Below are 16,814 nucleotides of genomic sequence, written 5' to 3'. Positions count from 1 at the left end.
TGTAATTGTTGCATTTTGGATGTACCTAATTTGATTATTTTTAAAAAATATTTCCACTTAGGGTATCTGTTTGCAGGTTAGAAAATGAGAAAATGTAATTATGTGATATGAAATGTAAAAAAAAAATCAAGCAGTAAATAAAATAGACTAAATTCCCCTCCCCCCCCCCCAAAAAAAATCTGGTTCTTTGAAACCATAAGTAAAATTGACCAACATCTGCCTAAATTGAGAAAAAAGAGAGAGAAGACATAACCTACCAATATTGACAACAATCACTACAGAACTACAAGCATTAAACATGAGTAGTCTAACTTTATGCAAATAAATATAACTTAAAGAAATGGGTTCCTTGAAAGACCTAAACTATCAAAGCTCATTCAAGAATCACATGATAAAAAAAAGAATCACATGAATGACCCTTTATTATCTGAATTTGAATCCATAGTTTAAAAACCTTATACACATACCGCGTGCGCGCGCGCGCGCACACACACACACACACACACACACACACACCCCCTGCATGTCCAGATGCCTTCACTGGGGAGTTCTCTCAAACATTTAAAAAAGAAACAATATCAACTCTATACAACTCAAAATATAAGAGGAGGGAACATTTCCCAACTAATTTCATGATGTTAGCATTACACTGACACCAAAAATGACAAAGACATTACAGGAAAAGGAAAAGTACAAACCAATATCTCCCATAAATAGATTCAAAAATCCTTAACAAAATATTAGCAAATCTATAATACATTAAAAAGATAATCATCATAAACAAGAGAGCTTTATCCCACAAACACAAGGTCGCCAAAACTTCTGAAAACTAATCAATATAATTCACCATATGACCAAACAAAACATACAATCATTTCAATAGATGCAGAAAAAGCACTTGAAAAAATTCAGCATCCACTCAAGATAATACATCTCAGGAGACAAGTAGTGGAAGGGGACTTCTTTAATCTAATGACTTCATAGTTATAGTGAAAGATTAAATACTTTCCAACAAAGATTGGAAACAAAGTAAGGATGTCCTCTCTTGCCATTTCTATTTAATATTACAGTGGAGGTCCTAGCTAGTATAGTAAGGCATACAGGTTGGATAAGAAGTTGTAAAACTGTTTTCAATTGCAGCTATCATAGTCACTTAAGTAAAAAACCCTAAGGAATCAACAAAAAAATCATGACTAGGAAATGAATTTAACAGGATTGTAGGATATATGGTCATATTTTAAGTTTTATTTCTATGTAATACCAGGAAACAATTAAAAATACTATTTATAATAGCATCCAAAAACATGAACAAAATATGTACAAGGTCTTTACACTTAAAATTATAGAACACTGCTGAGAGAAATTAAAGACCTGAATAAATGGAGAGAGATACTGTGTTTTGAGGCTCAATACTGTTAAATTGTTCTTCTACCCCAATTTGATCTATAGATTGAATATAACCTCAATCAAAATCTATGAGGCCTTTCTGCAGAAAATGACAAGTCAGTTTTAAAATTTGTATAGAAACCCAAAGATCTAGAGTAGCCAAAATAACTTTCAAAAAGAAGAACACAATTGGCCCTAGCCAGTTTGGCTCAGTGGATAGAGCGTCAGCCTGCGGAATGAAGGGTTCCAGGTTCGATTCCAGAATGAATATGCCCAGGTTGTGGGCTCAATCCCCAGTAGGGGGTGTGCAGGAGGCAGCCAATCAATGATTCTCTCTCATCACTGATGTTTCAATCTCTCTCACCCTCTCCCTTACTCTCTGAAAGCAATAAAAATATATTTTAAAAAACAAAAACAAAATTGGAGGACTAACAGAACCTGATTTCAAGACACTATAAAACCACAGTAATTAAGACAGTGTGATACTTAGTTACATATAGACATATAGATCAGTAGAAAAGAGTTTATTCATAGACACACACACACACACACGGTCAAGGTAACTCAATGAAAGCAAATCTTTCCAACAATTGGTACTGTAACAGTGAATATGAATATTAGCAAAATAATTTCAACCCACACCTGACACCATATGCAGAAAATTTACTTAAAATAGACCATAAACATAACTGTAAGAACTAAAACCATAAAAATTCTAGAATCTAGAAGAAAACAGAGTTAGACAAAGATTCCTTAGATGGGACATAAGAAACATAAGCCATAAAACATAGAAATTTAAGAATTGGATTTCATTTCATGTAAAAACTTCTGCTACCTGAAACATGCAGTTAAGAAAATGAAAAATAAATGACACTGGAAGAAAATATTCACAATACTAGTATCTTAAAAAGACTTGTAAGATATATAAAAGGTCTTATAATTCAGTAATAAATAATCCAATAAAATTTGGGCAGAAGATTTGAAGATAGCAGAGAAGATATATGGAAAATAAGCACACAAAAAGATGCTCAACTCCAATACTTCCTTCATCAGGGAAATACAAACTGACATCACTACACATCCAATAGAATGGCTAAAATTAAAAAGACCATTAATGCCAAGTGTGACTGAGGAGGTGGAGCAACTGGAATTCCAAAATAGTTTGTTCTTAAGTTAAACATACATTTAGCATATGGCCCAACCATTCTATTCCTAGGTTTTTCTCAAGAGAAATTAAAATATATGTCCATACAAAGACTTGCACATGAAAGTACATGGCATTTTTAGCGATATTAGCTTAAATAGGAAAACAATCCAAATGTCCATCAACATGTGAAAAGCTACACAAATTGTGATTTATCTAGCAGTGGTTCTCAACCTTCCTAATGCCGCAACCCTTTCATATAGTTCCTCATGTTGTGGTGACCCCCAACCATAAAATTATTTACGTTGCTACTTCATAACTGTAATTTTGCTACTGTTATGAATCGTAATGTAACTATCTGATATGCTATTAAAAATGGAACTCCCATTTGACCCAGTGATCCCAATTCTAGGAATATATCCCAAGAAACCAGAAACACCAATCAGAAAGGATATAGGCATCCCTATGTTCATTGAAGCATAGTTTACCATAGCTAAGATTTGGAAACAGCCCATCAACAGATGAATGGATTAGAAAACTGTGGTACATCTACACAATGGAATACTATGCTGCTGTAAAAAAGAAGGCATTCTTACCATTTGCAACAGCATGGATGGAACTGGAGAGCATTATGCTAAGTGAAATAAGCCAGTCAATGAAAGAAAAATACCACATGATCTCACTCATTTATGGATAATAAAAACCATTATAAACTGATGAACAAAAATACAGAGGCAGAGCAGCATCAAACAGACTGTCAAACTATAGCAGGAAAGCCAGAGAGGGTTTGGGGGGGGGGGGGGGTGGAGCGGGGCGGTAAGAGATCAACTGAAGGACTTGTATGCATGCATATAAGCATAACCAATGGACACAAGACACTGGGGGGTAGGGGAGGCCGGGGGAAGGTCAAGGGGGAAAATAAAAAGGAGACGTACGTACTACTCTTTGTAATATTTTAAGCAATAAAGCAAAATTAAAATCTGATATGCCGTATGTGTTTTCCGATGGTCGCGACCCACAGGTTGAGAACCGCTGATTAATGCAATACTACTCAGTAAAGGAAAATTTACAGATACACACACCAAATTGAAGATTTCCACAGATTAAATAGGTTCTAAAAGTCATACTATTTGTTTTTGAGTGTGACGGCCACACACACATGCACAAGCACATACACATATTGCCTGTGATTTTCAGTCCTACAAGAGGGAAGAAGTCAGCATCACTTGAACAATTAACTTTTCCCAACTTTGTAGGTTCCATGAGAGCATTGTGGGGGCATTCCAGGTAGAGGAATACTGTCAACACCACTGTGGGAAGGAGGCAGTGTGAGAGCACATGCTGTGATTGGGAAGCTACACCAGTGCAGCTCAGCTGGAGAGATGAAGCCTGAGAGGCTCACAAGGGCTTATCAGACACTGAAGGACGTGAGGCTGGAGAATCCTTGACCCAAATCTACACTGTTAGATTAATTTGGGGTGAGGGGGATGGGAAGATTGGTAGGCAGAAAATTATGGACAGTTGGCCGCTGCTTGATCATGGGAAAACAGGAAACAACTAGATTAAGGGAATGACGGCCAGGCTGAATAGATTGAGATGTCTTCGACAGCATTTAGAAGGCAGAATTGATGACATCTGGTCACTAATTTGATAAGCTATTAAGGATGAGAGGATTCCAGAATGACTTCTGACTTGAGACTCTATCTGAATAACTGTACCATCCACCAACATGGAGAATACAGGAGAAGTAAGTTTGGGGAGAAAGATGATGACTTCGTATCTGTACACAATGAGTCTGGAGCACTTGTGTGCATCCAAGGGGAGGTATCCATAAAGACAGGCAAATATGTGGATGTGGAGTCAGATGTGGTCTGGGCTGAACTCAGCGATGGATATTAAAAATAAACTCTTAATCTGTATAAAATGGGAGGAGAGTGAAAAAATGGAACCTTAGAGAGCCTCAACATTTCATAAGTAAATGAAGGCCATAAAAAGTGATGAAAAATTGCCTCTGGGATCATAGAAGGCAACTGTGATAAGAGTTTAATGACGGTGGAAGTAGTCATCAACCATCAAAGGCTGAGAAATCATTAAGTAAATAAAATAAATATATGTATCAATGAGGAAGTCACTGGTGACCTTTCCAAGCACAGTTCTAGGAGAATATGAAGGACAGAGCCAGAATTTGGTGCTGTGAAGAGTGAATAGGAAGTGAAAAAGCAGAGAAAGTCAGTGTTCACTCATATTTCAATGAGTTGACAATGAGAGGAAGGTGAACACATATTTGATTAACAGAGGAGAAACAATTTTAAGAAAGCGATGTGTTTGTTTCATGGTATGATTTGGCCTGTATCTGCTGATGTAGCCAGATTTGTTGGGACTTGGGGAGGGTCACAAAGTATAGATGTCAAAGGGAAAGTTGTGGGATCCAGAGTGGAAGTAGTGGTGGAACTAGTCTAGGAGAGGAAGGACTCCTGTTTCATTGAATTGAGAAGGTAAGATTTATGTAAATGTACATAAGTGATTGGTTAGTCGGGTGGGTGGGTGGCGAGCAGCAGATAAGCTTGATGAAGAGCCAATTAAAATGTGAAATTCTCTGAGTTTAAAGAGAGCAGTGAAGGTTGGAAAAGGCACTGTAAGAATGGAAAAGCTTTAATATATCTCAGTAGTATAATTAGGGACCCCTTTTAAAAAAATTAATCCTAGTCTATATATGTGGAAATACGGGATAGTGACTGACTGTCAGGTAAAGAAATTCTAATTACATATTGCCTTGTATAAAATAGTACACTTCTTGGCTTCTCTGTGGAAGATGACTCTACTAGCTCCCTCTTGAAAAAGACATGTTCTTTGAATTCTTCTAATAACAGTCATGATGGCCTTTACTAGTAAATCCCCAATGATCTGATTGATGATTATAAGGATTTAGATGGAAATGTTAGCCTGGAAACAGTTTTCCTTCAACACTAACTTACCTATTCTAAGTGTCAAACTCCAAAAGTCTTAGGATGCTGGCACCAGGCAGGGCCACGTTTACAAGTGACAGCATTCTATTTTAAACTATGATCTCTCTCAGCTTCTTAAATTGTAAGCTACACCTTTCATGTCAAATTTTCCAAAGGCTTGCATAACAAGCACATGAAAAAAAACTCATAAATGCTCCCCAGTAGGGAAACTGCACATGTAAATACCTGTTTATATATGCAGTAACTTGAATTATACATGAAAATTCCACATGGATGCCCAGAATCAGCACTGTGTTAATTCAAGAAGTATATTAAAATTTTTGGATGTATTTAGTAGCAGAGCCTAGGAAAAATCTGTCATTTAAACAGAGTTTTCTTTTAAAAAATCTGCTAGTTGGAATCTACTGTTTCAAGGAATCTACTCTGCCTAGGGAAAAAAGTAATCTGTAATAAAACATTAATCTTATAACACATTTTTTAAATCCTGGGAAGCTCCATATTAGATCCTTTAAAGACTGTAAATTTCCCCCATTCTATAAAATGTAACAGTCATATTGAAAATAAAATATAAATGATAAATGTCAGTTGCAGAAGTTATCACCTTTTCATTCGAATGCTTGACTTCTACTGGATAACTCTCTTCCAAGAGACCTTCTTGGGAAAAAGAGGTGACAGCCAACTCATTGCCTAATTGATTTAGGAACAGTGCCCAGGGAGACAGTCCAATTAAGTTTACAAGCTGGCAATTAGCAGGGAGCCCTCTAAATCCCTACACTGAGAGCCTGTTTACTTTAGTAAGAAGGCAAATGTGCTAGAGATAGGAAGAGAAAGCTGTGCTTTTTGCAAAGCTGTTGTTAGTAGGCCCACAAGGGAGGGCTGAAGAAGAGCTAGGTATATGTGGGCAGACAGCCTTCTGTTTGACAGGTAACTGGGTAATTTATAGTGTGTGTGTGTGTGTGTGTGTGTGTGTGTGTGTGTGTGTTTTAACAGACATGCAAAACATCTAACATCTACTTTAATGAGTGTTGTATATGGAGACATACAACTGTTAAAAATGCAGTGGGGCAAAGTCAAACTGGATTATCTCATAATAAGTGAAATTCCAAACATTTTTTCTTTGACAATATTAACATTATGAATAGATCCAGTTGCATTTTTATTATGTGAGAGAAGAAAAACATAGCCCTCACATTATATCCACATCTTTCAGGTTAATCAAGTCATTTTCACTAGACTGATTTCATGTGTTCAACTTCAGAGGCAAATAGATCCATACAAAAACAAAGTAAACTGAGAGCTACTTCAGAAACATTATTATGATGTCTTTAAAAACTTAGTTTTATACCACAGAGCCAAATCCGGTCAGGGGTTTAAAATGTATTTACTTTTTTAAGTTTTCAAGTAGCAATAATGTGCATTAATTAAAGTCTATTTTTTCAAACCTAAGCAAAGGTCTTTTAAGAATTTTAAATTATACAAAACCACCTAAAGAATATCAGATATTCCAGGAGAGAGCTAGAAATGGAAAACCACAAAAGGCAAATATACAGCAACTAGAGGCCCGGTGCACACATTCATGCACTGTGGGGGCGAGCGGGGGGGGGGGGGGGGCGCCCTGCAGCCCAGTCTGTGCCCTTTTGCAGTCAGGGAGCCCTGGGGGGATGGATGTCCCACTGACATCCTTAGCGCTGCCACAGAGGTGGGCCGCTGTGCTCACCAGCCATCAGCCCGGCTTCTGGCTGAGCGGCACTCCCCCTGTGAGAGCGCACTGACCACCAGGGGGCAGCTCCTGCGTTGAGCATCTGTCCCCTGGTGGTCAGTACATGTCATAGCGGCCGGTCATTCCGCCATTCAGTAGGTTTGCATATTACCCTTTTATTATATAGGAGGATAATAAAACTTTGTTTTAACGTTTCCTGATTGAAATGGACTGTATGAATACAGAAATTTCATAATATTGATAAATCCTTTTGAATTTTTTAGCTAAAAGGATAACAAAAAAGTTACACAAATATCTTTACCAAAAGCTAGTTAAACATTTGCTTTCCTTTTTTTCAAAACACTTATTTTACACAATTCCAATCTGGTAAGCAATGGATACCTATAACCTAAAATTATTTTTAAAAATAAAGTATTACAGTCCTACAAAGAATTTTTTAATGGATATATTAAGTGCTTTTAAAATATTCGCTGGGTAGCTCAGTTAGAACATTGTCGTGATACACCAAGGCTGCAGGTTCAGTCCCAGGTCAGGGCACATATAAGGAACAATCAATGAATGCATTAATAAGTGGAACCCCAAACTGATGTCAATGTCTCTCTCTCTTCCTCTCCAAAATCAATCAATAAAAATTTTAAAATGCTAAACAAAATAATCACATACTTATTTCTTAAAGTTTTTTTGGTAGACAGTTTATTTTGGACAGTGTCAAATGTGAAATTTCAGGCTTTTTATTCATCACACTGAATACTTAGTGTAATTTCCAAATTCTTCAATATCATTATCTAATGATATTAAAGAATGTTTCCTGACATTTAGAAACTCATCCACAAAGCGTTAAGGAAGCTCTATGAAATGTATGAAAGGCAAGCATATTTATGGGATGACAAGTAGAAAATACATTCCAAGAATAGTTTTGTTGTCTTAATTATAATCTCACCATCATAAACACTTTAATTTACTTACTCACCAACTTCCTTTACTTACCAAGTTTAAACAAAAGAACACCCAAAGGGCCTCTGTTGAACCTGAGGAAGAGGAGATCACAGATGTCCCCACTTTCGGGCTTCTGAGAAGCAGCCTGTGGAGCTACCCACTGCATTTCAACAAGACTGCTGGGAACATTGAAAAATGTATTGAACTGCAGAGTCTCCCTGGGTGAGCGGTCTTCAGCCAAGAGCTGGATGTTAATAGGGGAGAGAGCCATATCAAAAATTTGCAGCTCTCCTTGGATGCTGCCAACTAGCAGAATGGTGCCACTTGGGTGGCAGCTTATTAATGAAGGCAAGAGTTCAGCCTGGGCTAAGAGAGTCACTCTACGGTGAGTTTCATAAAGAATTACGGAGGAATCTTCACAGCCCAGAATCAGTTTGTCCTCAGTAACATTCCTGCAGCAGCTAATGGCCTTCGATCTTAGTGGTATTCTGGTGACCGAGACACACTGGATTTTGTTCCGAACACATTCATAGATGCAGCTGTCAGCCATGGGCTCTTTGTCTGCACTGATGGAGCGCTCCACTGTCAACACCTGGTAAGTCTGTTTGGTGCTAAAACGAACATCCAGTGGATCCCATTCCGTGCGGACAGAACTCAGAATCTGTAAGAGATGTATCAAGTATGTTCACACAGAACTTGGGTTTTCTCCAGCTACCACACATAGGCCTTATATTAATCAAGCACCCTACTGAAGATCATCAATTATCACCTTAAACATTAAAAATATATAAGTATGTGTAATCACATAGAACACATATGTAAACATATATATGGCACATACAGAGCACAGCTGCAGAAATTAAAATGTAAGATTTAACTTGACCATGTTGTTTTAGAAAATCTAATTAACTAAAAGACAAATATGTCCCACAGTATATAAAACCAAGTAAGGCGGGCTTTTAGTAAAATAATACGGTTAGCAGAATATCTAAAACCGCTAAAAGTTTGATTTTGGGGTGTTTTGTTTTTAGTTTCATTTTTTCTCCTTTTCTTTAATCTTCTATTTTTATTGTTGACACTACAACTTGAAAGAATTAAGTGCATCTCTTTCCCACCCTCTATCCTTCCCAATTCTGAAATTACTGGTAAATTATTTACTAGAAATATATTTCTAACTAGTAGTACAGAGTAGGCAAAGGGAAAAAAACTTTAGAACCCTATTAAGAGTCTTGTAGAAATAGTTTACTATCAGAAAAGATACGAATGGTTACGTAGACAAATGACCAACAGGAAAAATAATAGTGTAATGTATTAGTTTTAAAATAAAAAAAAATTAAGACCTAGTAAGTAATATGAATTGTCAATACTTGTTAAGTAAAATTTTAAAAGCATCTTTGGTATAGAACAGAAAGGCTACAAGAAATACCTAGGCAGAGGAATAAAAGCAAAAAACAACAGGTCATTCAGTTTATTCATATGGAAATGTGGGAGAACAAGAACCTGAAGAGTAGCATTAAAGTGGGTTTAAATATATACTAACACTATCAAAATCTTCAAAATCAGGTGCAGAATTATTAGAAAAGCACACCTGTACACATAATAACATTTCATAAAACTACAAACACACACCCATGCACACACACACATACACAAAAGTGCACGTAAGATCTGGTGAAAGCCAACTAAGACCTGTATCTGAGTTAATAGTATTGTACCAAGGTCATTTTCCTGGATTTGACAGTGTACTGTGGTAATGTATATAGTATTTACCCCAATACTATCATTGGGGGGAAAGTATAAGAAGGGAATTTGCTTTTAGCAATTTAAGCAATTATTTTAGCCATTTCTCGAGAATAATGATTTCAAAATGAAAAGGTTTCTTGGTTTGTCTGTTGTTTTTTTAATATATTTTATTGATTTTTTTACAGAGAGGAAGAGAGAGGGATAGAGAGTTAGAAACATCGATCAGCTGTCTCCTGCACACGCCCTACTAGGGATGTGCCCACAACCAAGGAAATGCCCTTGACCGGAATCGAACCTGGGACCCATCAGTCCGCATGCCCATGCTCATCCACTGAGCAAAACCGGTGAGGGCTGGTTTGTCTGTTTTAAAGTGTATACATAGTGCTGGCTTTTGGAAGCAAAGCGGGGAGAGGGGAAGTTGATGTTAATTTTCTTTAAAAAAAAATTTTTGTTATTGATTTCAGAGAGGAAGGGAGAGGGAGAGGTAGATAGAAAAACCAATGATGAGAGAAAACCATCAATTGGTTGCCTCCTGCACGGCACCTACTGGAGGTTGAGCCTGCAACACAGGAATGTGCTCTGACCAGGAATGAAAGGCTACCTTCTGGTTCATAAGTCGATGCTCAACCACTGACCCATACTATCCGGGCTTTCTTTTCCTCCCTCCCTTCCTTCCTTCCTTCCTTCCTTCCTCCCTCTCTCCCTCTCTTTTATTTATTTTTATTTTTTTCCCTTTCCCCTTCTTCTCCCCTCCCCTCCCCTCCCTTCCCTTTTCTTTCTTTCTATCATGTGAATTTCTCCTTTAAAAATCCATCCTAAACATCATTACCAAATGAATCTTCCTAAACTAAATGTGTTTTTTTTTTGCTCTTAGTCCCCCATTCAAACTTTGCCTTGGCTACCCACCCACTAAGGAATTAAAATTTTATTCCTCTTCCTAGAATGCAAAAGCCTATAGGACCTACATCTAAACTCCTTCCCTTCCTCACACTCTGTCCTTGTTGGTTTTTTGTGTTGTTTTGTGTGTTTTTTTCTAATAAATATTTGGGTATGACATATGTGTCAGGCACTGGTCCTGGGGATGCAGCATTAAGTCCTCACCTCAGAGAATATACACTCCAATGGCTGAAAACAGGCAACAATTCACAAGCTAATATCCATAGGATGTTAGTAAACCTATATACCCACTTCCTAAGTACTAAGAAGAAGAATAAAGCAAAGTAAGCAGAATGAGGAGCAGCAGGAATGGGGAGGGGAGTTTACATAGAGAAGTCAGGACAGGCCTTTCTGATAAAGGTGATCTGAAAGAAGCGAAAGGGAAGCCATGCAGCCATTTGGGAGAAGAGAGCCCTGGGCAGAAAGGAAACAAGCACCTTGAGGTGGGGCTCTCAGCCTGAGAAAGGAACTGCAGAAGACTGACCTGCTAGAGGAGGAGGAGGAGCAAGGAACAAAGTGGTGAAACTGGGGGAGGGAAGCAGATGCTGTAGCAGCTTGTAGGCTACTTTGTAGGGACTGTGGCTTTTTCTCTAAATGAGATGAGAAGTCATAAGCAGAGGAGGGACAGGATCTGACTTGCAAATTCTAGTGTGAACTCCCACAGCTTCCCCTCCTTACTCTACTCTGAGTTCAAACTAAAACATGCCCTGCATTTTCCCAGCTCTGTAACTTGTGAAATTAATTAAACAAGGAGGCCCTAAGACTGATGTGGCTCCAGTGCCATGCTGGCCTACATAATAAGCAAACCAAAATCTAAGCTTGTAAATGCCTCAAAGTTAAAAACCAAACCTTGAAGGAAAACCAGTCAGGCTTTAGGCTATAGCCAGTCAAATAATTTCCTTTCTTTGCTTCTCCATTATTCTCTATATGAATCTTTCCCCTGGCTCCTGTCTGTGGAGTGCTTCTAGCCATTTTGAGTCAGGCAATGTCTGATTAGAATAGATTTTTGTTCAAAGAGCTCTTAAAATTTTTACTATGCTTCGGTCTATCTATTAACAACTTTACTTGTGTCCTTTACCTGAAATTCACACTCTTCACCCAGTGCCTCAGTTTTTCCTTCCAAATACACTCAACCTTTTAGAACAAAACCAGAGGCTATCCCAGTTTCTGGATGCCTTCCAGCTAGGCGGCCTCCTTCCTTCCTTGGATCTCACCTCCATACTCCCTTCCCCACTCCAGCTTGGCCAATGACTCTGGTGACATTCGGCTTTTAATTTACTTCTAATGTTTGGTCATATGTCCTCATTTTCACCGTAAGCTTAAATCTATTTTACACTTTTTTGTGTGTCCGTGTAGGGGCTAGCCCAAAGCTATGCTGGTAGTAGGTGTATAATAAACGTTTTAAAACTATGAATTTAAAAAAAGGGAAACTATAATGCTGGTTAAAATATACTTCCAGAGGCTTAAAGTTTTGTAAAGGAAGCCTCAGGGCAGAAAACTGAGAAGCCACGTGACTTTTGAGTATGGCCAGTATGTATACAGACAGACTAAGAGGAGGAGCCCAGCTAGATGGCAGTCTTGGAGATACCATTATAATTAACCTAGTTATTAATAACAAGAAAGGAACAAAGGGAAGGCCAAAAATTATAGGCATGTCATTTAGGCAGCTTTACCCGGAAGCTAAGCTTTATATTCCCCAGGGAACCAGCAGTCTATTCCCCCAAAATTTGGGGGTGGGAGGCCTGGCCGGTTGGAGAATAGTTACATGCCCAGTAAAGTTGGGGTGATGTTGGGAAGGTACTTGCTTGTCAGTCACACCTGGGAACAGATCATTGGCCCGAATGGGCATGGCCACTGCAAGGGCGAGCAATTTGGGAGATTTAATCTCCTGAACAAAGGAACTCGTGCTCTCGTGCTCTTGGTTTCTTTTGGTTCCTCTTATGCTTTTAGGACTCTTATTGCTCGGGGTGCCCACGGCCAAGTGGACCCCCACATACGATAGACTAATGGACTGCAACTAGCCTGATGCTGAACTACCAGGCTGCAACATGGAACGGAAACTCTGGACTCTGACTTTGCTTCTAGCTTTACTGAAACCCCAGCGACACTTGTTCTATGACTGGAATGGGACTTGGGAAACCCAGGGATGTAATTCCATGCAAATAAAAGTCACTCATCCTCCCATGAGAGTCTCAGAACATTATTTTTCTCATGATAGCATAAGGACTCCATCTCCAGCACCCAGTGATGAAGAGGACACCCCGATTTCTCCGATAACATTGGCACAGAACAATTTAGGCTCAAGGTCCATGGGGAAGGACCCAGGTTTGCCCAATCCCAGATGTTTGTGAGACTCTCTCCACTAGGCTCTGTAATGCTACCAAAAGAAATACATTAAAGGGGGAATGTAATATTGTGATGTATAAGAACGACATATGTATTTATTTGGTCATTCAGATGACCAAAATATATTTCTCATATAGCTTCAATCTTTGTCCACAGTCTTGACTCACAACTCTCAAAACCCTGGGATTTTCCTGTGCTGAGAGTGATAAAGATGTATTTTATTATGTTAACTTTTCGAAAGCATCTAAGGATGGGGCTGGATACAATGGAGCCAACCTTGTGATTAGAGGGTTGGAAGTTTAAGTCCTATGCCCTGATATCCAGGGAGGGAGAGGAACTGGAGAGTGGATCAACAGCCAATCAATCATGCCTATGTAATGAAGCCTCCATAAAAATCCAAAGGACCCGTAGAGGACATGAAAGCTCCAGGCCCTTTCCCTATTCCTTGCCCTGTGCATCTCTTCCATCTCACTGTTCTTGAGTTATATCTTTTTATAGTAAACTGGTGATGCTCATAAGTAAAATGTTTCTCTGAGTTCTGTGAGCTGCTTTAGCAAATAATGGAATCCAAGGAGGGAGGGGGCCTTGGAAACCTCTGATTTATAACCAGTTGGTCATTAGTATAGATAACAACTGGACTTATGTAGACTGGTTTCAGCCACTACGGAAAATAGCAGGAGGTTGCTAAAAAAAATTAAAAATAGCCTCATGACCCAGTGATATATATCCAGAGAAACCCCAAATACTAATTAGAAAGAATTTATACACCCCTGTGTTCATTGCAGCATTATTTGTAATAGCACAGATATGGAAGCAATCAAATTCTCATCAATAGACAAGTGGATAAAAAAAGCTGTGAGATATATTATATATATGGAGTATTACTCGGCCATAAAAAAGAAAAAATCTTAACATCTGTGACAGCATGGATGGACCTAGAGGATATTATGCTAAGTGAAATAAGTCAGTCATAGAAAGACAAATACCTTATGATTTCATTTAAATGTGAAATCTAAGAGTGAAATAAGTGAACAAACAAAATAGCAACAGACTCAGAGATACAAAGAACAGACTGATGGCTGTCAAGGGGACAGGGTTTGGGAGGGCTGGGTAAAAAAGGTGAAGGGATTAAGAAGTACAAATTGGTAGTCACAAAATAGTCTTGGGGGTGTAAAGTACAGTATAGGGAATATATTCAATAATCTAATCTAATAAAAGAGAAACATGCAAATTGACCACACCTCCACTATGCCCAAGCCATGCCCATCAGCCAATCAGAGTGATTATATGCAAATTAACCCAACCAAGATGGCAGCTGGCAGCCACGGAGCTAGAACAAGCAGGAGGCTTGGCTGCCCCGGCGATGAAGGAAGCCAAGCTTCCCACCTGCCCTGGCCAGCTGTGGCCTCCACTAAAGGCCACAAAGTTTCAATTATAGAAGATAAATAAATACCAGATACCTGCTTCCAGCCAGCCTCCACTGGGAGCTTGGGTGGCTGGAGGCTGTGGCCAGCTTGCAAACAGCCATCAGCCCCTCACCCAGGATGGCCACACTCTCATGGGGTGAGGGTCCCTGCTGGGGGCTTGGCCAGCCTGCAAACAGCCATCAGCCCCTCACCCAGGCTGGCCATGCACCCCAGTGGGGACCCCCACCCTGAAGGGGCTGTGGCCAACCTGCAAACAGCCATCAGCCCCTCACCCAGGCTGGCCAGGCACCCCAGCGGGGACCCCCACCCTGAAGGGGCTGTGGCCAGCCTGCAAACAGCCATCAGCCACTCACCCAGGCTGGCCAGGCACCCCAGCAGGACCCCCCACCCTAAAGAGGCTGTGGCCAGCCTGAAAACGGCCCTCAGCTCCTCATGCAGGCTGGCCAGGCACTCCAGCGGGGACCCCCACCCTGAGAGGGGTATGGCCAGTCTGAAAACGGCCCTCAGCCCCTTACCCAGGCTGGCCAGGCACCCCAGCGGGACCCCCACCCTGATCCAGGACACCCTTCAGGGCAAACCAGCTGGCCCCCACCCATGCACCAGGCCTCTATCCTATAATAAAAGGGTAATAGGCAAATTGACCCTAACAGCAGAATGACTGGTCACTATGACACACACTGACCACCAGGGGGCAGATGCTCAATGCAGGAGCTGCCCCCTGGTGGTCAGTGCGCTCCCACAGGGGGAGCTCTGCTCAGCCACAAGCCAGGCTGCCGGCTGCCAGTACAGCGGTGGTGGTGGGAGCCTCTCCTGCCTCCTAAGCAGCGCTAAGGATGTCCGACTGCAGCTTAGGCCTGCTCCCCGCTGGCAAGTGGACATCCCCCGAGGGCTCCCGGGCTGCCAGAGGGATGTCTGACTGCCAGCTTAGGAACAATCCCCTGGGGAGCGGGCCTAAGCCAGCAGGTGGTCATCCCCCGAGGGGTCCCAGACTGCGAGAGAGGGCACAGGCCAGGCTGAGGGACACCCCGAGTGCACAAATTTTTGTGCACCGGGCCTCTAGTATTATAATAATTGTATATGGTGCCAGGTGGGTACTTAAAATATTGAAGGGGCCACTTTATAAAGTCTAACCACTATGCTCTACACCTGAAACCAATACAAAATAATAGTGAATATAAACTGTAATTGAAAAGGAAAATTTTAAAAAAGAAACTAGAGCTTTTTTAAGAAATGTTTATTTTCATGTCTGGGGTAGGAAATGTACAAAATGAGCATGGAACATTATTATACCAGATAACAGGGAAGCTACCCAAGACCACTAAAGTCATGACAAAAAGAGGAGCTATTTTGAAGAGGCTTCCACTGGCCAAAGATAAAACAATCTGAGCTTCTAAAAAGATAGCAATTACAATTTATGAAAAACTTTTAAGTCAACTATGTTTAAATCCATGAATTCATAATGGTATTTCAAAAGATACCTAATTGGTTCCCTTCAGGGAATGATAGGGAACCAATTCATTATCTTGAAAACTAGTAAAGAAAATAGACACTTATCCTGATTATAGGAATTCAAACAATGGGAAAACAAATAGGAGATTAGTGGAACTGTCTTTTCATAAAAGTATCACAATTAGTAACTGAAAAAAAATAATAAAATTAGGATATCACCATTGTGCAACCCTAATGACTTGAGGGATCTAGGCATTGAGCATCCACCGATACTAACATCACATAAAAAGAGAGAGCCTGCCATTACGTGCCTTCTGATAAAAGAAAACACCATCCCATAGCATTGCCCAAACCATTAACTTGCAGAATTTTTAAGACAGAGAAAGAGCCCAGCCGGCATTGCTCAGTGGTTTAACGTCAACCCAGGACCCAAGAGATCACCAGTTTGATTCTCAGTCAGGGCACATGCCAAGGTTGCTGGCTCAATTCTTCGTAGGTGGTGTGCATGAGGCAGCCCATCGATGTTTTTCTAGAATCAATGCTTCTATTTCTCTATTCCTCTTCTCTCTCTCTCTCTCTCTCTCTCTCAATCAATCAATAAAAACATTTTTTTAAAGTAGAGCAATCACTAAAACACACACTAAGAGAAACATGTTGAATCACACCATGAGTATGTAAGTAATAAAATCCAGAGGTAGCACACTGTAGTTTTGACAGGTAAATTTTACGGGAAAGAAAGGATTGGAGGGAGAATTTGTAGA

The 16,814-nt window shown here is 39.9% G+C and overlaps 1 protein-coding gene across 3 annotated transcripts in view; it reads right to left on the bottom strand.

Moving 5' to 3' along the window:
- LOC118668947 (WD repeat containing planar cell polarity effector) overlaps positions 1–16,814 on the bottom strand; it is a 244,340-nt gene that overhangs the window by 125,107 nt on the left and 102,419 nt on the right. For all 3 annotated transcript variants that reach the window (XM_036334387.1, XM_036334385.1, XM_036334388.1), the window contains one exon: positions 8,204–8,813. In XM_036334387.1, the coding sequence (XP_036190280.1) occupies positions 8,204–8,813 (610 nt within the window). The remainder of the gene's footprint in view (positions 1–8,203; positions 8,814–16,814) is intronic.

The sequence above is a fragment of the Myotis myotis genome, unplaced genomic scaffold (genome assembly GCF_014108235.1).
Source record: "Myotis myotis isolate mMyoMyo1 unplaced genomic scaffold, mMyoMyo1.p scaffold_m19_p_14, whole genome shotgun sequence".
Taxonomy (NCBI): Eukaryota; Metazoa; Chordata; class Mammalia; order Chiroptera; family Vespertilionidae; genus Myotis; species Myotis myotis.
This window is presented reverse-complemented; position numbering and strand designations above follow the sequence as displayed.